The sequence below is a fragment of the Citrus sinensis genome, chromosome 8 (assembly GCF_022201045.2).
Source record: "Citrus sinensis cultivar Valencia sweet orange chromosome 8, DVS_A1.0, whole genome shotgun sequence".
NCBI classification, from domain to species: Eukaryota; Viridiplantae; Streptophyta; class Magnoliopsida; order Sapindales; family Rutaceae; genus Citrus; species Citrus sinensis.
The window spans coordinates 29,576,266-29,599,666 of NC_068563.1; the positions used below are offsets into that span (position 1 = coordinate 29,576,266).

The window sequence follows — 23,401 nt, forward strand, 5'->3', positions numbered from 1 at the left end:
TTTATTTCACCAATTCATGGAATTCGATCTGAAGAAGTTGCATGTAGAAGCTATTTTCTAGAGAATAAATTCCATAGCTCATTCAAAAATGCCGTGAAGAGTCTTAAAAAGATAACATTATGCCATTCCTACCAAGTCGAAAGTAAGATATCATACACCGTTATAATAATACATAAGCACAAAGGCTTTAAATGCTATATGTGGCAACTTACAACACCAAGTAAGAAATGTGGGGACCTACAGAAGTAAAAATATGGGACCAAATGCAAACAACTACTAGGTGGCAATTACATGTTTTCCTCAAGATGAGCAAAATGCTACACTTCCACTCTTGAAATTCATGACAGGACTTTGAAGTGAAAGAGCCAAGAGATGACGAAGGCAAAGACCATGCAGGCGAGTAAGAAGTTCATTATGCGGCGGCCATGCCACAAGTTTTGAGTTTCTACGAATATCACAGGTGCTGTTGATGTTGATGAGGCTTCAACGGCAAGACTATTTGACTGATTTGTCTGCTCACCAGCAATATTATCTGCAGTAGAGCCACAAATCTCACAGGTCCTGGAATGAACAAGATAAAATATGTTAGCAATGTTTAAGATTTAATTAGAATCCTTATGTACTTTCATCTTGGTCAGCATCCATTTCAATAGCAGGACCACAACGTACACTTCAATTTTTTCTCTTGCATGATAATGGATCTTGGTGACTTTTCAAACCTCAAGCATTTCCACACAATCTGTCCACTAACTTTCTAAATTGGTCAACAATTTTACTCTAACTTAAGCAGAATCCATGAAACTGAAAAGGAAATAGAGCCACAGAAAAGGAAGTATAGCCACGCATATATTTTCTTACTAGAATGTAAAGAACAACATGGTGAGATGGTACAGATTGAAAATTAAGAGCTTTCACATGCTGAAGATGCAATTGCTACAATCATAAAGTTTTCTTCTTCTTTCTATTTTCACTTTGATGAACTATTCTCTGTAGACTGATTCAACATTTAAAAAATGTCATAAATTATAGTTGCACGGAGTTCATATTCCTATATAAAGATAAAGCCAGATAATTAGCAATGGCTTCTGATTGAATAAGAACTATTATTCGACAATAATCCCTCATCAACAGAGAGGAAAAAGTAACTATTGTGTTACATGCATCTAAATTATGTTTGCTTGCATCTATGTGTAGTTTCATAAAAATTGAAGTGAGACTCCTTAGGGTAAACTAAGATTGTTTGACAAATCCAATCTTCTATTGCTAATTATGCTGATCAACCAAAAGTTACCCTTGTTGGTATCTAGTTCAATCACCAAAAGCATGTCTGAGAAAACCTAGAAGTCTAAGTTTGAGCATCATAATGTACTTGGACCATATGAATAAATGACCCATTACAATAAGATAAAATGTACTATTATTTTGATACCTTTTCTTTTTCCTTCCCCTTTGCTAGTAGTCAAAGAAAGAGAGAAGAGTACGGAAATGGCAATTATAAATTCATGATTTTACAACGGGAAGCAAATAAATATAAACCAGAAACCCGAGATTCCATCATAAACACGTTTAACTCACAAAAACCAACAAAGAAAACACGCCGATAAATTATCTAGCAAAGAGAATCTAGGATCATACCACAATTACTCAATAACCACCCGAGGGTATCCACAATTATCAACAATTTTGTACACAATCTAGCAAAAGATCACACTTTGATCACACATAAAGCATAACCCTACGCAAATCTTCTTTTTAAACAATCAACTCCATCCTTTTGTCACAAAAAGTGAGGGAAAAAAGGAGCATATTATCCTAAAATGAAAATTAAGATCTCTTCACTCACATGTTACCCCTGATCTTGAACCAAGTCTCAGCACATTGTTTGTGAGCATAACCCAAATCACCTTTACAAGAACAGCCCAATTCAATGGGAGGCATAAGTTCTTGAGAATTACCCTCTAAACCCAAATGGCAAATCCTACAATCTCTCTCAGCCTTATCACCCAAATGCAGCTTCACAAACAAAACCCCACTTTCCAAATCCACCTCTGAGGAAGAATCTGAGCCCCCATGAGCCCCAATGTCACCGGAAAGGTCACTAGAAACTGATACGTCATCACGGGGAGACTGTAAAGAAGACATTTCTTTTCTGAGACCCAGCAAGGGGGAAAAAAAATCATGCAATTGTAAAAGAGAGCATGGTGGTGGTTTGCTTTTGTTTTGTTTTTTGATTTCCTTTTGAAGGATTTAAGTTGTATTACAAGTCCACAGCTTAGGCAAAAGATGTTTGTTTTGTCTCCTTTTTGGTATCAATATCTGTCTGCAAAAAAATGTACCGTATGTGTCAGTTTTTTTGCAGAGTTGGTGAAAGAGAAACGCAAAGGAACGACAAGGGAACTACAGTTGTGTTGGTGAAGAGAATAATGAATGGACTGTGATCTTGTGGGGATAGATAATAAGCGAAATTAATATAATATTTATATATCGATTAATTAATAAAAATTAAGATAAAGAGATGAAAAAGGTTTTTCTCCTTTTCTTATTTGTCTATTAGTTTCCCAAAGTATATATAAATGGGAGCCTTTAAGTTATGATTGTAACTTAGCATTTGCCGTATAAATGTGTATATATACTTCTATTGTTTTAAACAGTGTGTTCTGTTCACATGGTGATTGGATTAACGTGCAAGTAAGTTTCTGTAAAGCTGCAGACATCCTTTCTGAGGCCTACCGAGGTGGGTACTAGTACTACTACTACTACTGTTAGCTCTATATCAAAAGTACTTAATCATACGTTAGCTTGTACTGTTCAAAATCGTGGGGACTTGAACTGCAATCATGGAGTTATGGAAGGCTAAATGATCTTGTTTCTTTTCTTTCTTTTTTTTTTTTTTTAAATTACACTACAAATCATTTTTAGAATTATAACATAGTACCGATTATAGTTTAAAATCCAGATAAATTCAATAAAAAATGAAAGATAATTCCCTTCAAGATGGAGAGAAGAATCTTTGCCACTTTATTCCGTCCTCTCTAAAGTCTAAAGCAATGAAGGATTAGGTTTTAGAAGGAATTTGAACAAAGATGAAATAGAAAAGATTAATACTCGATAACGTTATCATAATTAGACATGTGACACAATGGTGACTTTCAAAAGCCAAGGAACCATGTCACATGAATACACATACAATAAACTTCAACTCACATAGAATTGCTAGAGACCTAATACATAAATCATATCAAATAAACTGAAGCGAATATTGTGACTGATCACTCAGCAACTAGAGCAGGCAAGACGTGGGGTCATATATGAATCACTAGCCACAGAAGCAGGAATCCCGGTTTCACCAATCACCATAGCCAGTTGGTGAAGGAGCAGGAACCCAAGCTTCTCCATAACCAGTTGGTGAAGGAGCAGGACTTCAGGCTTCACCATAGCCCATTGGTGAAGGAGCAGGACTCGAGGCTTCACCATAGCCAGCTGATGAAGAAGAACTCCAGGCTTCGCCATAGCCCATTGGTGACGGAGCAGGACTCGAGGCTTCACCAGAGCTAGTGGATGAAGAAGGACCACAGGCAACACTAGAGCTAGTTGATGACGAAGATCCCCAGGCTATCCGAGAGTTTTTGGCCGAAGCAGGTCCCCAGGCTGCACCAGAGCTCTTAATATCAGACATGGCACGCCTTGGATTGGTTCGTTGAGCTTCACAGAGACTGGGCAAATACACACCTGTAAAAATGAACAATGTGTTACATGATCAAGTGCTGGTTTAGAGCCTATTTGTAATTGCTGTGCTTCATGTAAATTTTGAAAGCTTATATAACAGCTAAACTGGTTTGACAAACACTAAGTTTTCTTGACAGTTGAGCGAGACAAATTGTTGGATGAAACTTACCTTCACCTAGAGCCAAGTTGAAGTAGAGGTCCACAATGTTAGGACAATTCTGATAGCAAGCATCAGAGCAAAGCTTAGCAGTGAACTGAGGCTGAAGGAGAGAATCCGATGAAATGCCAACGGACTTTCTATCAACTCCGCAGGCATTGGTGCATTCCTCAGTTTCAATCCAATCATGAACTACATCTACAATCACCTCGGATGTCTTACATTGGTATGTCACGGTCCCATCACTTGATGCAAAGTTCTCCAACAAGCACCGTTTGCCAGAAGATGATACAGAGTATGAGCAGAGTTGCTTAGGCAGCTGCTCACAAATAATCCCACCTACATTGCTCAAACAAATAGAAAAAAAGGCATTAAAGAAGAACATATATATATTAGACAATTAGTAGCTATTACTCCACAATTAAGCAACGATGAGCTTACCAAGTGCCCCTTGAAGGAAGAAGCAGAATGCAAGAAAGAGGATAATTTTCATCATCGCCGGTTTTTATGAGAGAGCTTTGCTTCTTATCTTGGAAATGGTGATATTTGGGTGATGATTGGAGCTTTAGAGTTATGATTTATATAGGGGAAGATTTGTAAATTGTGCTGACAAGTTTGGGGTCAGAGTCAGACTATTCGAGGAATCTTAAGAACATAACCTGTAATGTAAGGCAATGGACCATATTTTTATTCTAAAACCCATAATCACTAACAACATAAAACAACAATAGGGAGGAGTATTTGATGTCATTTTGGTGGCAACGAAATCAACATGACTTGATACTGCGACATCTGTCTGCAAAAAAGAAGGGTCTTTTTCGGAATTTTGCAAGTCTTTGAAATTATGGGTCATCGTTGTGAGTTGGCCGAACGAGATTGGTATTTGTAGCCAAATCCAATGCCCCTGTTTTGTCAGTTTGTTTGAGGTTGAATTTATGGTAACTTGCTTTGGAGTTTGATGGAGACTCTTAAGTGCTGGCCCAGACAGATAATTTGGCTTGACATTATCCTGATGGTTTCTGCAACTTAAGTGTTGTTCTTTCCCTCTGGAAGTTGGTCTGCATTGCACATCATATAGTCAACAATGATCCCATCAAATATTTTTACCTTATATTCATGGTTATAAGGTATTGAGCATCCGAGATCAGATACTTGTCGTCAATTTAAAAAAACCAGTATGCTAGAATCCCGAATGCCATCTTCCCCCAGTCTTATCAGATGCCCTGGTGCATTCAATCTACAGACAAAAAGAGAAATAACCCAGTAATCCACTGCATTCCAAATGGTAAATGCCTATTACATTAATCCACGTGATGATTCTTCCACGCCAGTTACAAGTTTGACGTTATCTGTTCAACGAAACTGAAATCATCGCCTAATCAAAGTTACTCTAACCCTATAACCTTCAGACATACACCATAACAATAGTGAATCCTTGTGTTTGCAAGATTCCAATCAATCTTTAGTACCACCCAAGAGAATTTACCAGTAAACCAATAGCACCCACAAAGTGTTCATTCAGGTCTAATACACTTAATCTATGTAAACCATCTTCACATTGTATGAAAACACAACATTCATTACAATACAACACAAAATACAAACCGAAGGGTTATTCTTCCAATTGATGCCTTAAAACAAAGTGCTTTAGTTAAAAGCAAAAAAGCAAATTCCTGGCATCAACCCCGCCCATTGCAGTTTTCTAGTAATTATAACCTAACCAGAAATCAGCAAATATGCCCTCCAAGCACTTGGAGGAGAATTTAACAATGTATAACAAACAAAAGGAAAATAAACTGAATTTTCTTGCCAGATTCCTTAAACATAGGTTTGCCTAACTAAAATTCACTCCGAGCAGAAGAAAAAACTTCAATCAATACTGTTGCTTTACATTGCTCACTCTGGACCTGCATGTGCCTTTCTAAAAGCGTGTCTAGTTTCAAGCCACATAGATGTTACACAAACGCATCAACTACCTTCAGAAAATGAATGATTTAAGAGGTCAACATATCTAAAGGACAGAGTGCAACCCAAAACACAGGGCATTGACAAGGAGGGCAACAGAGGATGAATGGTCACGCAACAGTACCAAAAATGTAAATTTAAAAAAAAAATCAAGCTGCTTGAACTTCAGCAGTAGGGGCAATTTCTTTTGGTGCTGTTACTTTTGGTGTGCTTTCAACTGACTTTGACAAGCTGGGAATGTACCTCCAGCAGCGCTTGTGAACTCCACTTATTTTCCTGGGAGCGTCAGTGGCTGGTAGGCCTGCATTTATCACCAGCAACATCAATCTTCATTTATATGAAAATAACATCACCATTTAGAAACTAAATACACAGTAACTATAATACAGAATTTTAGCAGTGCATACAATTTCAAGAATGACTAAAATGAGGGAAAATGGTCCAATCTTAAGAAGCAGCTCCCACTGGCCGTTAATTGCAGATCGAAAAAATCAACTATGACCTCGAACATTAGATATGTTCTATGAGAAGTGAGTACGTGTATTAAAGGCATATTGTATGAAAACTCTGTTCTAGCTACTTAATCTACTTACGGAAATGCAACTCTGACAAATTCTTATTAGTAACCACCTATTTTGCGTCAGTGATTCCCACTAGAACCTATTCTGTTTCATACCCTCAACTGGCAATTCACCCCTCACAAAAGCAATCATCAAAGGCAGTCCAACATAAATAAATCTTAGGCAGCTTAAGTTCTCACAATTTCAATTTCTTAAAGCAACAAAAATTCCTTGAATTTCTTTGCCACTAAATTTTCAAATGATTAGTCACAAAATAGTCCCCCAACAACCACAAATTAGGATGTGAAGGAAGAAACAACTCCGATGCATGAAACTAAACCGAATTCTCAACAGCAAAATAAGTTCATTTATTTCGCACAGAAATCAATTTAGAAAAACTGTCCCTAACCCACTGAGCGTTTTTGTATTGTGAGAGCTTCCCAAACTAATCAGTTCGCTCAAAGATGTTAAAAATGCTCAAAGAAAATATTTGTCCAGTAGATCACCCTTCTTCACCCAAAGAAATATACAAAATCCATAACAATGAGACACGAAAAACAAATGATTATGCTAACAAATACTTTTTTTTTTCCAATTTCAAGTGGCAATTTTAATTCCAAAATGCTAGATAAAATCAGTTAAAAGAAATCACAAATCACATAGACTAACCGTCTTTATGAACAATTCCCCAAGCCTTTCCATGTTTCCCATCCTGCAACAAAACGTTAACATTGTTAAACCCCAAAATCCCCCTTTTTAAAAAATAAATAAAATAGAACACATAAATGAACATAAATATAATGATCCCATTTCCCATTTTTCTCAATATTTTAATAAAGCCAAGAAAAAAAGAATATGATTACACAATCCGCGCAGCCGAATAAAAGAAATAAAAATCAAACCTTGTAGAGATTGATCTTGGTGATTTCGTAAGAGACGTTCGCCCAATGAGTTTTTGCCATGTGGTAACCGACTCCCCAGTTGGGTAAAAACTGCGCCACCTCGAATAAGTTCTTCTTCTTTCTTCGTTTTGGTTTCGCCGAAGAAGAAGCCGGAGCCGGAGTCGGAGTTGAAGGAGAAGCTGATGTAGTAGTGCTGAAGCTTTTGAGGAAGTTTAATGATAGTCTTAACAGACCTAGGGTTTGATATTGATTTTGCGAAGCTTTGCTTGCCAGACTCGTCATTGCTTTTGCTCCTCTCGCGAGAGTGAAGAGTGAAATGGCTGCTGCGTTTTGTCGAGGCTTTTGCTTTGCTTACCACGACGCCGTATTTGCACCAAGTTGTCAATTTTTTATTTTTATGTTTTCAGTTTTTCTTTTAAAACTGAAAGGGGTTAACAAAACAGTAACTCAGGGAGACCCTTAAGATTTAACTTTATTCTTTTTTTGAAAAGACCTTTAGATAAAAACCATTTTTTATTATAGCCAAAGTCAAGATAAAAACTATACCAACTAAATAACACCAAGTGGCGCGACCCAATTGGAAGTCATGATTTAGTTTCTATGTTAAAAAAAAAAAAAATTGAATTCAACTCCAACCATTTCTTGATGATGCCTTCTCTCCTTTTCAATTTCATTGTTTTTATGTTGTAGAATAAAGAAACCATTTAATGTTTTTTCATAATGTTGTTTCAATTTCATTCATAATCTTTGCTCGATTATTCCTTTTTTTCATGTTTTTATCAATTCCATTTCTCGTGAAATGCCATTGATTTAAGCCAACTTCCACGGTAAGGAGAAACAAGATTAGAACCAGAATTGAAAGAAAGTAAAAATAGAACTTAGAATTCCAAAAGCAAATTGAAGTATCATATTTAAACATACAAGGTCCCAACAAAATAAAAAAAAAAAGGAGAAGCAGAAGAAGAAACTATTTCAATTGGGCTTCTCCTGCTTCTATCTAGAGATCATGGACAAGAAACCAGCAACTGGAAGTTGAGGTTCCAAAGAATTGCTTCAGAAGCAATCCACCCATCAAAATTATTGCTGATAATCTTCATCAAACTGTTCCTCTTCATCATCATATCCTTCCTCATCAGCTGTTGCATCTTGGTATTGCTGATACTCTGAAACCAAATCATTCATGTTGCTCTCTGCCTCAGTGAACTCCATCTCATCCATACCTTCCCCGGTATACCAATGTAAGAAAGCTTTTCTCCTAAACATGGCAGTAAATTGTTCACTCACACGCCTAAACATTTCCTGGATAGATGTGGAGTTCCCAATGAACGTGGAGGCCATCTTCAAACCAGTGGGTGGGATATCACAAACAGTAGACTTCACATTGTTGGGGATCCACTCAACAAAGTATGAGGAGTTCTTGTTCTGAACATTCAGCATTTGTTCATCTACTTCCTTGGTGCTCATCTTACCACGGAACATGGCTGATGCTGTTAGATAGCGGCCATGTCGTGGATCAGCTGCACACATCATATTCTTTGAATCCCACATTTGCTGAGTGAGCTCAGGAACTGTCAAAGCACGGTACTGCTGTGACCCACGTGATGTGAGAGGAGCAAAGCCCACCATAAAGAAGTGGAGACGAGGGAATGGGATTAGATTTACAGCAAGTTTCCTCAGATCAGAGTTAAGCTGACCAGGGAACCTCAAGCAGCATGTAACACCCGACATTGTTGCAGATATCAAATGATTCAGATCACCAACTGCCGTAATAAACATATGAAAAACATAGTCAGAAACATCAACGCAAATGCCAACCTTAAAATAATCTCAATAGACTGAAAAAATTGCCACTATATCGTTGAAACCAAAATTGCTCCTAAAGATAATTAAAATCTTATGCAAAAACAATCATTAGATGAAGGTCAAAATCATCATGCTTAAATCAGGTTAGAAACTATGACTCAATTATTGTGATTGGCATATAATGGTGGTAGCACCTTTAAATTAGGAATCAGAGTACTTGGATTGACAAGTTGTGCTTTCATTTAGACGTTAAAATGGATGGGGTTTTGAAATGAATCATCCATGCTCAGATGCTAAATGTGGCACCCTATATGACTCATCATCTAATAAACATTTCAACAATGAAAATACAAATAGTCAAATATACAACATTGTGACAAATTTATACTTCCAATTGCAAAAGGTAACTTACAGCTGGGAGTGGTGAGCTTAAGTGTCCGGAAGCAAATATCGTAGAGGGCCTCATTATCAAGAACCATACACTCATCTGCATTTTCCACAAGCTGGTGGACAGACAGAGTGGCATTGTAGGGCTCCACGACAGTATCAGACACCTTAGGCGATGGAAACACAGAGAAAGTCATCATCATTCTGTCTGGGTACTCTTCTCGTATCTTTGAAATCAACAGCGTCCCCATTCCAGATCCAGTTCCACCTCCCAGAGAATGGCACACCTGAAACCCTGAAAAGGAGGGAGAAAATAAAAAAACAACCATCAGCAACCTTACCCCAAGCAAAAAAGTTGACTCTGTCCATAATTTTTTTCCCACATAAGTCCCTCCGTACTGGTCCGACCATTATTTGTCTCCAAGAAATAAAAAACACGACAGTAAATTTAAGATAATATCAACTGCATCCCTATTTTTTGACAAAATCACAAATAAGAACATAGTGTGTAATTTCTCTTCCATTCCATCATTATTTATGTCATTAACTGCTCAACATGTTTAAAAGAGTTTGAGGAACGATACCTTGCAAGCAATCGCAGTTCTCGGCTTCCTTCCTGACAACATCGAGAACAGAATCAATCAATTCAGCGCCTTCAGTGTAATGACCTTTAGCCCAGTTGTTACCGGCACCGGATTGGCCAAAGACGAAGTTATCAGGCCTGAAAATTTGACCGTACGGCCCAGATCTAACGCTGTCCATGGTTCCGGGTTCCAAATCCATGAGAACAGCACGAGGAACGAACCTACCACAACTAGCTTCGTTATAGTAGACATTGATCCTCTCCAGTTGAAGTTCTGAGTCTCCGTCGTAGCGGCCGGTGGAGTCAATGCCGTGTTCAGCACAGACAACTTCCCAGAACTTGGCTCCGATTTGATTGCCGCATTGGCCACCTTGGATGTGAAGGATTTCACGCATTTTTTGAGAGGGGGGGCTTTTGAATCTGGGCGCTCAGGAGATTTGAAATTGAAACTGAAGGTGAAAAAGAAGGCGATTGGGGGTGAAAATGGAGATGAGAGGTTTTATAGAGGGAGTAAGGGTTTTAAGAATATTTTATTTAATGAATTGGGGAGAATCTACGGTCATTAGGCTACCACTTCAAGATTTTCAACGGATACAAAAGTAACCGTTAAGCGTGAGTTGTGAAAAAGAAAAATTTGAAATTCAAATTGGTGGTAGATACAGCTGGAGGCGACTCAACTGACCGGCTGCCGTTTGATGAGACGATGTCGTTCGTGGGATTGTTTCAAGTTTCAACATGGCACAGCACGTGACCACATGCTCTTTTTGAGTTTGGACCACTAGTAACTAGCGTAGGTTGTGTAACCGGCGAGGTCGGGGTGAAATGATATCCCAGGCCCACAGACATGCAACTGCACGTGCTGGCTAGCCCAATCCAACGCATCGAATAGAAGGCTAGTATAAACTTGCCACTTGCCATCCTCTTGATGAGAGCTGGCCGTGCGTCGAAATTCGAAACAAAACCTAGAGCTTCGGTTCCGAGTTGTACTATAAAATAATTAAGGACTTGACTAGCTTACAGAGTCTGTAAGCTACAGACTGCAGCATCAGCCGTTGGATGTCGAGTGAGAAACTAAACAATAGAAGATCGGGTGGTGGGATGACGGGAGATGTTTGTTACAGAATCTGTACCATAGACACGTCCAATAATTAAAGAAATTAGTGCAGTTTCCAAAAGCCAAAAACTGGTCCTCAACAATTAATCAATTAATCAACAAATCAGTTTACAATAAACAATCAGAATAATAATATTCACATTTTGCCTCCTCCTTGCTAAAAACAAAAAATTTTTAGGCATAGGGCAGCCTTTATATATATATATACACACACAATTTGGTTTGATAAAACACTACCATCTTCCGTTGAAAACTTGAAACCTCTAAAAGTTCCATCAAAAGACTCACGAGTTTTTATGTGACACTGGCCCAAGTAAGTTTTATAATGATGCACATCATAAGTTGCAAAACAAAAGCAAAAACTCTCAGGAGTCAACCACACACCCAAAAAAAAAAAAAATCAGAAAATTTATTTTTCAAAGTAGGTAAGAGTATCAAACAGTGTATCGAATTGCTATAGTTTCTTCAAAAAAAGAGCGCCAAGAAGAAATTTAAGATAAAAGTAAAATTTAACGTTCTTTTTTATCAAAATTAACAGCGAGATAAATCATTTTCACCTTACAATAGAGTGCATAAAGAATAATATAGTAAGAAAAGTTTGTATAAACTGTTCATGAGATGGGAAGGAAACCCACACCACAGGTGGTGCAAGAACCACTTGTTTCTCGCACACAAAGGAAAGATCTGAGAAGAATGTCCTCCTTGTCTGTACTGCAACCTTTGCAAAGAAGAGCAGATACACTACAAAATTTCACCACTTAAGAGATAACAAAAGGGTTAAGGTTAGTAGAAAATAAATTGCAAGCTTCATGAACATTTTAAGTAGCCCAGTGACAACAGTACGGAAACCTAAGTAGTGTAGATGAATGTGTTCCTTTTAGCATGCCAGTTTCTATTTCCTAACATATTGAAACTATGCATTATTGTGATTTATGAGTCCTAACAAACTATCACGGCATCATATATAATTCTAAAGGTAGATCTTCAGATTGACCAAAAAATGTGGCTACATGGTTTCTTTGGTTTCTTTTTTCCCCTTCAGTTAATAAGATACCATTGAGTGCTACTAGGAACTAATTTCAAGATTTAGAGAATCAATTCTGCAAATGTTTTCCACTGTGTAATTTAGGAAAATGACTGAAAGACCTCAGAATGTGTGTATGACATTCCAATTACAGGTGGACAAGTCTTTCCTCTCCAACTTAAGGACCTCACAACCACTTGCTTTTACAAATCCTTGGAAAGAAAAATTAAAAAGAATCCATGATGCTGAAATTACCAGACATTTACATACAACTACATGTCCCAAGTGATTAGAAAGAGCATTATTTGATATCTGAGTAACAGTAAAACAATATAGCACAAAGGAAAGGAGATAGACCAATGTTAGGAATTATGCGGATGATAGCCATCTATATATCATTCAACATTTTAATTGTAGATCATGCAATTATACAAAACCATCCCAAACTGAAAAGTAGATGTGTAATTATAAGAGCATTTTTCTGAAGGAAATTATTTATTTCCATCTCCATAATTTAGAGAAAGTAATCAAACAGTTCCATTAAATCAAAATCACCAATTAACATAGTGAAAGAATCATGTTAGCTCAATGAATGAACAGTACAGATGTAGAGTCTCTGGAATTTTTTCCTAGAGAAAGTGAGGAAGATTGCTAATTTAGAAAAAGTAATCAAACAGTTCCATTAAAACAAAATCACCAATTAAGATAGTGAAAGAATCAAGTTAGCTGAATGAATGAACAGTACAGAGGTAGAATCTCTAGAATTTTTTCCTAGAGAAACTGAGAAAGATTGCATAAAGGTAAAGCAGTTTAATCAAACCAATCCTATAATTTTTTCTTTTTTCCTTTTTTTGGGAAAGGAACCTAACCTATAATTTGATGTTTGCAAAGCAAAGCCTAGATGTTATATGATTCAGATAATTACACAGATCACATAGAACAGCTACTAAACTTGTGTCACTAAAAGCTCTTTCCAGTTTCTACGTCAATCACTAGAGGCAAGAAGAAGAAAGACTTTTCCAGGTTTTGGAACTTAATCATGGCAACCTTTTATGGTGATTCAAGGTTTAAACTTACTTCTATTTCCTTTTTCTTTTATATATATACTTTTCCCTTTCTTTCATCTTGTCCTCCCATCTGATTTCCATTTTCTAATCAATGTTTTATACTTTTCATTTTTTCCCTTCTCTTCTAATAAAAGATAAATTAGCTTTTGACACTTGCCACTTATCACCAATTGCCAGAAAAACCACATTCTAGTGCATACAAAATATAGATTTGGAGAGCCACAACATCCTTAGGCCCAGACAAGTAGGACCATTTCTTTTAAGTCAAACAATGAACTGATCAATGTATACACTAAAATAATAAAAGAGGTATGTGTAATAGACTTGCACCCTCATGGCCACACCTATAAATAAGCTACTATTTGATATCATATAATTATGTTCATCCAGGACCATATTTATAAAACCATATCAACCATTTTTCCTAAATAATGTGACTTAAGCTATACAATCTAATATCTACTGAAACCAATATACAACCAGCAACGTGAAAAATTAAACAATTTAAACTTCAAAGTAAAACTGGCCAAATAGAAGAGTTATTGAAGAGAGAAAGATTCTAGCAAAAAGAATGTTTAAAGCATAACTGCAAACCTGGAAAGAACACATATGATGAAGCATTATTTCCATTCCAGAATTGCCATCCAACATTGCAAAGGTTGTCCTAGAACTTCAATTAGAACCCCAATTTTCACAAGAAAATACTTTAAAAAAAAAAAAAGTAGGCTATGAAGCATATCAGAATTACAAAAGTGAACCACTTGGTAACATCAACAATATTCAATTGCTTCCTAGCTTCCCCTAACTTCAATATTTAACATTAATGCTTCATCAGTTAGAGTTGCACACATGGATGATAAGACTGGAATTTTAGTTCTCTAAGCTCATATTCATATGATTGTGGGATAAAATGCTGATCTAGCATTATAGAGGCTGAATGGGTGCTCTTTTGTATACCAAAGTTCTTGGTTCCCCCTTTTTTCTTCATTTTTAATACCAGTTCAGTTTCTTCTAAAAGGACAGAGAGGTAATTGTAATAAGTTATTAACATGTCATAAAAGATCTTGGAGCTAAGTACATTAATACTTTTTCCAAAGTTTTATAGTTTTTGAGTTTTAACTCTAATTCTTGAAAGATAAGTTTAAAGCAGAAGATCCAGGAAGATGAACTTCCATCTTTCTTTACCAACCGCTGTAGGGTATTTGGGTGACCATTTAAGTTTGAACTGATGTATTGGGATCTTAACAAACAGTTCTTTATGAAAAACGTCTATATATATATATATATAACAACAAAATTTATGAGAAAATTTGCACCACAAACAGAGGACTTACACCTTTTTTTTTCTGAGGTTAATAGAGTTTTACATTGTTATCCTTTGACATTTCAAGATTTAATCATACTGAAGTTAGAACTGTACAGTTAGAATTGGCTACAAGAAACCGGAAAAGCTATTATATCAGACATCTAATCAAGATAAATTAACTTGCTCAGTCTGGAAGCCCAGTAAAAAAGATTATTTAGAATAGAAAATTAATTAGCAGGAAATAATAAAGATAACATGTGGAAACAGTAAATTTTGGTGAAGAATACCAAAGAATACAAAAGAATGATTGAAAGAAAATCAAGCCCAGATCTTAAACAATTCAAAAAATGATGAAATTTTTATGTTCACAAACTGAAGAAATGGCAGACACCACCTCAGCAATTAGTCTCTATCCTGTCCCACAAGAAGTTAATCATATTGGTCTAGTTTAATTAAGCCTAAGAAGAACATGAGATGATGTCACTCTTCTGATTTGGCTCTAAACAATTTCAATTACGTCTTTCTTTCATATTCACCTTACTTGCAATAGAATACTAGGTTAACTTCTTGTATTCAATATTCTGGTTCTGTTCTTGGCTGGAGCTGTCATATTATGATTACTTTAAGAGAATATTGATGATTTTGCAGTTTTTTTTTTAATAAGATTTAAAATAAATAACAGTTGAGAGAGAAGTGCATAGATGAGAGCCTCTGCCAAGCATCCCATCAGCAAGTGAAGGTGCCTCTCAATGCTTTTCTACAATCAGCAAATTTCTCCGGACCCCTTTTACAGTGAATTTGTCACTCTGGTGGGCACCTGGCCCCTCTTGTAATTCACCAGAGAATAAAGTGCAAAGATAACCACCATCACCTCATGTTTAATTTTTCTACTTTTTTCTTTTTCTAATTTTACATAATAGTTAACTAGTAAATTCCTTTCACTAGGGGATGGACTACTGTAAAATCAAAATAAAATGGAATGAAATAACTACGCATGACTTCCATTGACCATTGTGGGAAAACCAAGTTTTCTTATTTAGATCTACAATTGTTTATGTATTTTTTTGACCCACTATTTGAGTTGAGATCCTATTATATTTATACACCCAGTTACTATAAAAACATTTAATACTTATTCGAACACATTTTATGATACAACTACATAAAAGGCAGAGGATAGAATCTCATGACTAGGGTAATTAAGGAGAAAGACATGAATCATCAGCAAGCTTTTGAGAAGAAGGACATCAAAATCGTGATCTAATCGAATATAGAGGTTTGTTTCCTAAGACTGTGAAAGTACCTTAAAGATCTGTCAACTGAAGTCTTCAAAATAAAATGGTGGCAAATTATAATTAAACAGTTCAAACCAATGTGAAATAAGGAATTCCAGAAAAATCAAAACTAAAAGACAAAATTTCACCACAAACAAAATCCTTACATTGAACACAATCTTACCAAATCTAAACAAGATGATCGAGTAAACCTTTCCACTGAACCTTAAGCCTTTATGTTGTCCGCTTTGCCGTAAAAGGACAGGTCGAATTGAAAACATCTATTATAGAAAAAAGATTTCACCAGAAACAAAAAATTAACTCTATTGAGCTAGAATAACTTGTGAGTATTATGCATGAGGCCTCAAATTAATAAGATATGAACAAAAGAATGGACTTCAGCGTTTTAATTGTTAAACAAAAAAGTATTTTCACAAAATTTCAGCAAATAAACCAAACACTTTCTCCTAAATACACCAGCTAGAAAAATATAGATTTGTGATGGCATAGGCACTAATATGTCATCCTCAGTTAATACAAGTTATACCTAATCTGAAGTCTAAAGTTGGCAATATACAGTCCAAGGATAAGAAAAGGTTCTCACATGCTATATGGTTCCACTCGTACCCTTAACGGGGCATCAAAAATTGGAACTGAAACACTTAAACCAGCATTTTACCTCATAAGGGTAATTTGATGAAGCTGCCACCAGCTAACATGTCAAAAGAAATCAAGGCTTGCTCTAGCTTCTGCTACTTCTAATTTTTCTCTTACTACTTTCGAGTTCCTATAAGTCAGTAAATTTCATTAAAACATTCGGTCTATATGGCCCAATAAACTTTTAATCTAGCCCTTCTTAGTCTATGTAAATGTAGTATCCATGATATGGCCCTCAATTATGTAACACATCACATACTACATGCATTTTAGTAATAACAACCATCCTCAAAGGATCCTTGATAAGAGATGTCCCATCTTGAGAGTATTACAATGAAAAGAATCATTCTGAGTTCTTGCAGTAGGTCCTCCAAGAATATGACAGTGACAAGTCAAACTACTTAAAATGTATTAAATAGCAAATAGTCATACTCCATGTCTGGTATAAGTAATAAAACTAGAAAATCAGTAACTCATGTTTTTAGAGTCAATTAAGGAAATCACTGTGTCATATACACAAATCGCATAATTACAATTCAGCAGTTATTAGATACCAGATTAATTACACAAGAATGTATATTCTATATTAGACACCTGATTAAGTAAACAAGAATATATATTCTATATCATTTCAGCTCAGCCATAGGTAGATGTGCTCTATCATCTCGAATTCGATTTGTCCTTTCTGGATTCATGCTATCAAAGGAGTTACGATTGTAAAGGTGCATTATTGATAACATTTATTGTATAAAAGCACATATGCCTAATGGTGTATGAAGCAAAACTAATGGAGGAAAATAGCAGTTTACAGGAAGGAAACCACAAAGTTCAATTTTATCCAGATAGTTTACCACAAACGATGACACAATCACCAAACAAGACAACGTTAGAAACACCCTAGAGCAGTTTTGACAGCAAAAGCAAATTACGCTGAGAAAAAGCAGTTTGATTCCAATACCAATACATGATTTTAAACTTTTTTATTTAGGCAAATGTTTTTAAAAACTGAACACCTAAATGTGTTCAAAATATTTGATGATTAAGATTGACAATGACCATAGCATAATGCATCCCAATGATTACAGGTGAGCATCACATGTAAAACTGATGGAATGAAACTACTATTAACTGAATAATGCTATTGTTAACATGAAACTAGCCTCTAGCCCAAGTTTAAGGTAAAGATTTCAAAATAAAACCAACAGACTTAACTGCCACTGAACTCCAGTTCCAAAACCCATCTCCTTAACAGGGCAGCAACCTGAAATAACACGACTACCATAAACCACCTAGAGCGCAGAAAGAGGCATGGAAGGGCGATCACCAAGAACAAAATCAACCAGGGTCAGCAAAGCAACCGATAAGGTACAACTTGCAGTATGCCATAATGACTTAATGCTTTTTCCCACGGCCATCAAAATTGACATTTCTTGACTTGTTTGCATCATCAGTTGAGCAACGATCGCCGGAAGTTCTATAAACCAAAAATGGAGAAACAAACTAAGCAAGAGAGGTTTCTAACCCATAGGTGCAAAGTACAACAAACCAAAGGTAACTTACAATTTCTGTTTCTTTGCATTCTGTTTGATGCTTAAAACCATATCCATAGCCATCTTTTGATGCTCCCTCGTTTGTGAGTGCAGGTCCAAACCATCAACAGTTTCACAGTCAACCTTACAAATGCGGCACCATCCCATGCTTGGTGGTTTCCTCTTTCTTGAATTGTCAATAGACTCCATGTCACCCTGAAGTTACCAAGAGAAAAGAAAGCTATCATGTGCATCAACTAAAGAAGATCAGACTGCCTTAAACAAATTTACAGAGTCAAATATAAAAGGCAGCACATCTGAGTGTTAAAAAAACAGAAATAACAAATGTATTCTTAACTGTATAGAATCCACCATCATTTGGAAAACCCTGACGGGAAAAGCTGCTTCTGAATCCAGGCTCACCAAGCCGAGGAGGAGGGAAGTTGCCGGGACCACCCAATTCTTCCATCCGTGCAGGACCAGGAAAGCCACCCAAACCAACCGTCTCTCCCAACCGTAAATTATGAGGACCTAAGGGTTCACCCCTCCGTAAATGGCTCGGCAGAAACTCCTGACCAATCAAATCACCAGTCCTACCAGGCCCCTCAAACTCACCCCTTCGCAAATGACTAGGCAGAACAGGAAACCTACTGTCATGAAAAGAATTGCCAATTGGATCACCAAATCGACGAAATTCCCTGCCACCAATATCTTCACGCACTGATCGGCTACCACCAAGACTTCCAGGAAGTCCCCCAAACCCACAGAATTCTCTAAAAGAACTTCTAGGACTCAAGCCACCCATATGTCGCCGACCATATGCACGACCAGGTCTGGGAAAATCTGGATGAGCATGAGAGGAGTCTGATCTCCCTGCTGCATCATCATGGTAGGCAGGCAAAAATCTAGATGGGGCAGAGGCACCCATGGGATCCAATTTCAACCCAGGATCATAGCTCAGTCCCCTTTCAAATGGCCTTGGTCCCATATCCATTCCATAACCGTGAGGACCCCTGTCAAATGGCCTTGATGGGAGAAAGTGACTCCCAAGTTTTGGAACCGGCTCAGCATCCAAATGAGAAGGCCTTGAAAACTGCTTAAGATCTTCTTCAAACTCTCCTCGATCTATAACACTGCGAGCTGGGTCAACGGGAAATGGGTTCAAACGCCCATCTGGAAAGGACTTAAATCTCTCATCACGCAGCTCAGAACCAGGGCCCCCATTCATTCTCATCATATTGGACCGTGTACCAGATGGTGGCCCAAGTGGACTCCGTTGTTGAGAACCTGGAAAATGAGAGTCAGATTCCCTGCCATCCATGTAGCCAGGCCTCTGACCAGTGAACATTTCAGCTTCCATTGGGTTACTAGGTTGCTTCAGATCCATCGGACCTCCAGGGCCATATGCTGGTCCCACCATCGTTCCAACATGTGAGTCAAATCCGCTTAGTGGTACAGAGCGCTGAGGCGGCCCTCCAACAGGAGAAGGATGCGGATGACCTAGATTATATGGTCCTTGAGGTGCAACCAATGGTGGTTCAAAGCTATGCTGGTGAGGACCATTGTGACCAGGTCCCCTTCCAAAGGATGCTGCAGGGCCTGAAACTGGAATGCCTCCGGGAGGTACTTCAGCCTTGAACATAGGTGGCCTAAACTGAGTAGGAGCTTGTGTTTGAGGTACTGCTCCAGGGGGTGGTGCTTGGAAAATTGAAGGTGCAGCAGGCCTTTGTTGAAGAGTAGAGGATCCATAAAGAGATGGAGCGGACTGAACAAAACCTCCAGCTTGCGCCTGACCAGCTGGAGGAACAGCTCCAGGACCTTGAGCCCCCTGTGCTTGAGGCACTTTTTGTTCTTTCTGCACTTTCTCACTTTGTTCTCCGAATTGAGTGCCTTGCTGCATTGTGGAAGTTTTAAGAAGAGGCTCTTCCTGAACCTCCTTAGACACAGAATGTTCCTCTTGTTTAATGTCAACATTAGCTGAATCTTTCTGGCCCTCGACATTTTCTATAACCTCTTCCTTTACCATCTTATTTATGGGCTGTACATTTTCGGCTATATGTGACTCACGGTCCGTAACAAACTCCTTTGAAGATGTATCGACCACATTAGTTTTGTCTTCAACCTCAGTTTTGATCTCATCAACCGCTGCCTTTACGTCAGTTTCAGATTTTGGGACTTTCATCCCAACTGCAGCAGCTTCAGGACCAGGTGTATCAAAATTATCAGTTTTAGCAGTTTTTTCAGAGGATGATTCAGCTTCTCTTTCATGTGCAATTTTCACGGCAACTTCATTCTTCTCTGACATCTCTGGTTTTGAAGTAGCCCCAGCCTGTTGTTCAGAAGATAATTGCACTTGATTGCTGGTCCAGGACAAATTACTTTGATTTGATGATGATTGGTTTGCACCAAGCTGAGCTGGTCTAACATGTAGGCTAGTAGCAGACTGTTGATAAGACTGAGCATGTACTCCATAATTTGGAGTCAAAGGCTGTCCAAGGTTACGAGGTTGATGGGATTGCATGCCATTTATTACAGCAACATTCTGCAGTGGTTGTGAATAGGCAGGAGGATGTAGCTGCAATGATTGAGGTGGGCGCTGTGGTCGTAACTGAGGCTGCACAAAAGGACCCTGCTGATGCTGTCCTGAAAAAGGGAGATGCTGCTGCACATACTGATAAGGCATGGGTTGTTGGACAGGCTGCATAACAGGATGCTGGGACACTGGAACTCCAGGTTGAGGAGCATGAGGGCGAACTGGCAGCTGTTGAGCGGGAGGGATATTTGCAACCTGACCTAATGGCGGCAGCCCTGTGGACAACGGCTGATTTGAAATTGTCGCATGTGATTGAGCTGGACGCATTGAGGGAGTTTGTTGAGGAAATTGATTCTGCATTTGCGATTGAGCTCCAGTGTGTGGATGCACATACATGGGATGTTGTAAAGGACCACTCAATGGAATTTGCTGATGAGGTTGTGGTTGTGAGTAAGAATGATGGCTTGTCACTGCACTAGCTGCAGTTTGCTGGGCCTGAGGCCGGTGTGAAGGGTGGGGTGGATGATGGGACTGAGGCTGAGATTGATGTTGAACCTGTGTTTGTAGAGATTGTGGATTAGATTGAGGTTGGGGCTGAGGCTGAGGTTGAGGAACAGGATGCTGAATTTGAGGTGGAGTATGCAGTATTTGAGACTGAGGTTGCTGATATTGAGGCAATTGCATATGCTGGAGATGAGGCTGAATGGGTTGAGGTTGTGGAGGCTGAGATTGAGGATAAGACTGAGGTTGAGCTTGGGGATAAGACTGAGCCTGAGAAAGCAGCTGCCCGTGATGTAGAGGATGAGATTGCTGCTGTTGATTGACTTGGGCCTGGTTTTGGGGTTGAGCAGCCACTGTTGCCTGAACAGGTGGATGTGAGGGCTGAAGTTGCGATTGGAACTGAGCAGAGGGGTGAACCTGTGCCTGTGGCTGCATTTGGGATTGAGATTGGGCTTGTGGTTGTTGATATTGGGGAAGTGCCTGTTGTTGGTAAGGGTAGTATTGTTGATAATGTTGTTGATATGGATTGTAACCAGGATATTGCTGATAGTATTGCTGATACTGTTGTTGCTGTTGATACCATTGCTCTGCAGTAGGCACAGCCGCCTGCACTACAGCTAGGGGCTGAGACATTGAGCTGGGTTGCTGGTTGGTATCTTTTCCAGGTGGAGGTGTAGCTATAGTTTGTGTCTGAACTTGAGAAGCAGTCAATCCTGCCTGAGTGGCAACCTGGCTCTGATCACCAGTAGCAGCTGTCCCAATAGCTGCAGCATCATGAACACCCTCAGGCTGTGATGCTTGAGGCTGGACGCCCTATCGTTTAGCAATAAGAAAAAGAGTCAAGCCACCAGAATTGCAAGATCACTAGTGTAAATATTTTCAGTATATAAAGTGCATAATCCAACTTACAGGACAGTTTTGAGCATGTTCCTGCACTTGACGATGCACGATCTGTATTGCACATCTGTTGCATACAACAGGAGAATTGCCAAATGCACACCCAGAACAATGGGATGTGCATTCTGATAAAGGACCCTGCCACGTACAGCCGCTTCTATGGAATAGACAATGAACGGTTATCTTGCCAATGGTTTCGGCCAATGCTTTATTCGATTCCACAAGTGGCTGCAATGAGCAGATAACGCAAAAGACCAATAAGATAGATTATTTTCTTAACACTTGAAGAAAGACCACGACAGCTGAAGAGAGAACAACCTTGGAATCTGCTTCCGTCACTAAATAGCCATCATAAGGGCAAGCTTGGGTGGTGTTCACAATGTATGTCAAACACGGTTTACAGTACAAATGAGTGCATTGTGACTGTAATGCTTCATTTGGATAAACAAGCAGACGGCAGACAGGACAAAAATATTCTCCAGCCAAGGATTGAATGTTGAGTATGCACTCGTTATCAAATCCCATGATGTCCTGTGGGATTATCTACTCTCCCAAAGCCAACACACTATCAACCTATAAAAATACACACAACAAACCATCACATTGTCATTAAAGAAATAAGTCTAAGGCCAAAAAAGAGCAAAATAATTATAATGCAGGACTAAGAATTCGATACTTTCATCTATTTTCATTCACAAATTTTCTTAGCAACCAAAAGGAGACCAATGCTAAGTTACGCCTCACCTGAAATTGCAAACTTTCTCTTAGTGCTTCGATTGTAACTACCTGTAACCCTAACGAAACATAATCGAAAATCTGGAAAAAGAATAAATAAATAAACGAAATTAAAATCAAATTTCTTAGGGTTTAAAAACAATTAAAAAAAAACACTGACGAAATATCAAAGCAAATATTAAACAAATTAATTATAATAATACAGGTGATTTTTCTTACGCGTCCGAGAAGAGTGTTCGAAAAGCTAAAACAACACAGGCAGCTGAGCTTTGTAAGTAAGCGAGAAAAGAAATGGGCGACAAAAAATATCCGGGCTGGGTTGGGACTCAATATTTATAATATTTAAAAAAATTAAATAAATAAATAAAGGGGTTAATTAATTAATTAATTAAGGTTTTCCCTTTTCTTTTTTTCGGAAGACGGCGCGCCGTGGTTTTCAGCTTAAAAGCACAGAGTACGTGTCGACGGCGAACTAACGGAGTCTCTGCTGCTTTTTAAGTGTATACAGACAGTATAAAATATATTTTGCTACATTTCTCACACACACACAAATATATATTTTGCTGTAAAATGAAAATGAAAATATATTAGTAAGATCAACATGATTACTTTTTTTTTCATTTTATAGACAATTTACCATTTACATACAATTAATATTGAGCAAGAAAATATTTTTTTTTT

General features: G+C 38.0%; 4 protein-coding genes across 13 annotated transcripts; all 4 read right to left on the reverse strand.

The window, feature by feature from the left end:
- Nucleotides 1-94: 94 nt before the first annotated feature.
- LOC102624073 (uncharacterized) lies at nt 95-2,479 on the reverse strand. Its single transcript, XM_006488374.4, has 2 exons — nt 1,844-2,479; nt 95-561 (listed from the first exon to the last, which is right to left on the reverse strand). The coding sequence occupies exons 1-2, from the start codon at nt 2,140-2,142 to the stop codon at nt 339-341; spliced, it is 522 nt and encodes a 173-aa protein (XP_006488437.1). The 5' UTR covers nt 2,143-2,479; the 3' UTR covers nt 95-338.
- Nucleotides 2,480-3,007: 528 nt separating this feature from the next.
- On the reverse strand, nt 3,008-5,515 carry LOC102620760 (hypothetical protein). Its single transcript, XM_006488617.4, has 3 exons — nt 4,325-5,515; nt 3,896-4,222; nt 3,008-3,729 (listed from the first exon to the last, which is right to left on the reverse strand). Exons 1-3 carry the CDS (start codon nt 4,377-4,379, stop codon nt 3,422-3,424), a joined length of 690 nt encoding a protein of 229 aa, XP_006488680.1. The 5' UTR covers nt 4,380-5,515; the 3' UTR covers nt 3,008-3,421.
- A 155-nt stretch (nt 5,516-5,670) lies between these two features.
- LOC102624364 (hypothetical protein) lies at nt 5,671-7,660 on the reverse strand. Its single transcript, XM_006488375.4, has 3 exons — nt 7,311-7,660; nt 7,078-7,120; nt 5,671-6,149 (listed from the first exon to the last, which is right to left on the reverse strand). The coding sequence occupies exons 1-3, from the start codon at nt 7,590-7,592 to the stop codon at nt 5,998-6,000; spliced, it is 477 nt and encodes a 158-aa protein (XP_006488438.1). The 5' UTR covers nt 7,593-7,660; the 3' UTR covers nt 5,671-5,997.
- Nucleotides 7,661-8,165: 505 nt separating this feature from the next.
- Nucleotides 8,166-23,104, reverse strand: LOC102624934 (tubulin beta-2 chain). Of its 10 annotated transcripts, none has more exons than XM_052432229.1 (10): nt 22,940-23,104; nt 22,730-22,801; nt 22,304-22,558; nt 21,998-22,213; nt 18,413-21,901; nt 18,086-18,270; nt 17,738-17,999; nt 16,053-16,149; nt 11,833-11,954; nt 10,480-11,207 (listed from the first exon to the last, which is right to left on the reverse strand). In XM_052432229.1, exons 3-7 carry the CDS (start codon nt 22,508-22,510, stop codon nt 17,918-17,920), a joined length of 4,179 nt encoding a protein of 1,392 aa, XP_052288189.1. In that variant the 5' UTR covers nt 22,511-22,558; nt 22,730-22,801; nt 22,940-23,104; the 3' UTR covers nt 10,480-11,207; nt 11,833-11,954; nt 16,053-16,149; nt 17,738-17,917. The 10 variants fall into 10 exon arrangements, with proteins under 10 accessions (XP_052288191.1, XP_052288189.1, XP_052288187.1 ...); XM_052432227.1 differs by lacking the exon at nt 10,480-11,207 and adding an exon at nt 13,883-13,958 and having other exon boundaries at nt 11,701-11,954; XM_052432230.1 differs by lacking the exon at nt 10,480-11,207 and adding an exon at nt 16,548-16,655 and having other exon boundaries at nt 11,701-11,954.
- Between the last annotated feature and the right edge of the window lie 297 nt (nt 23,105-23,401).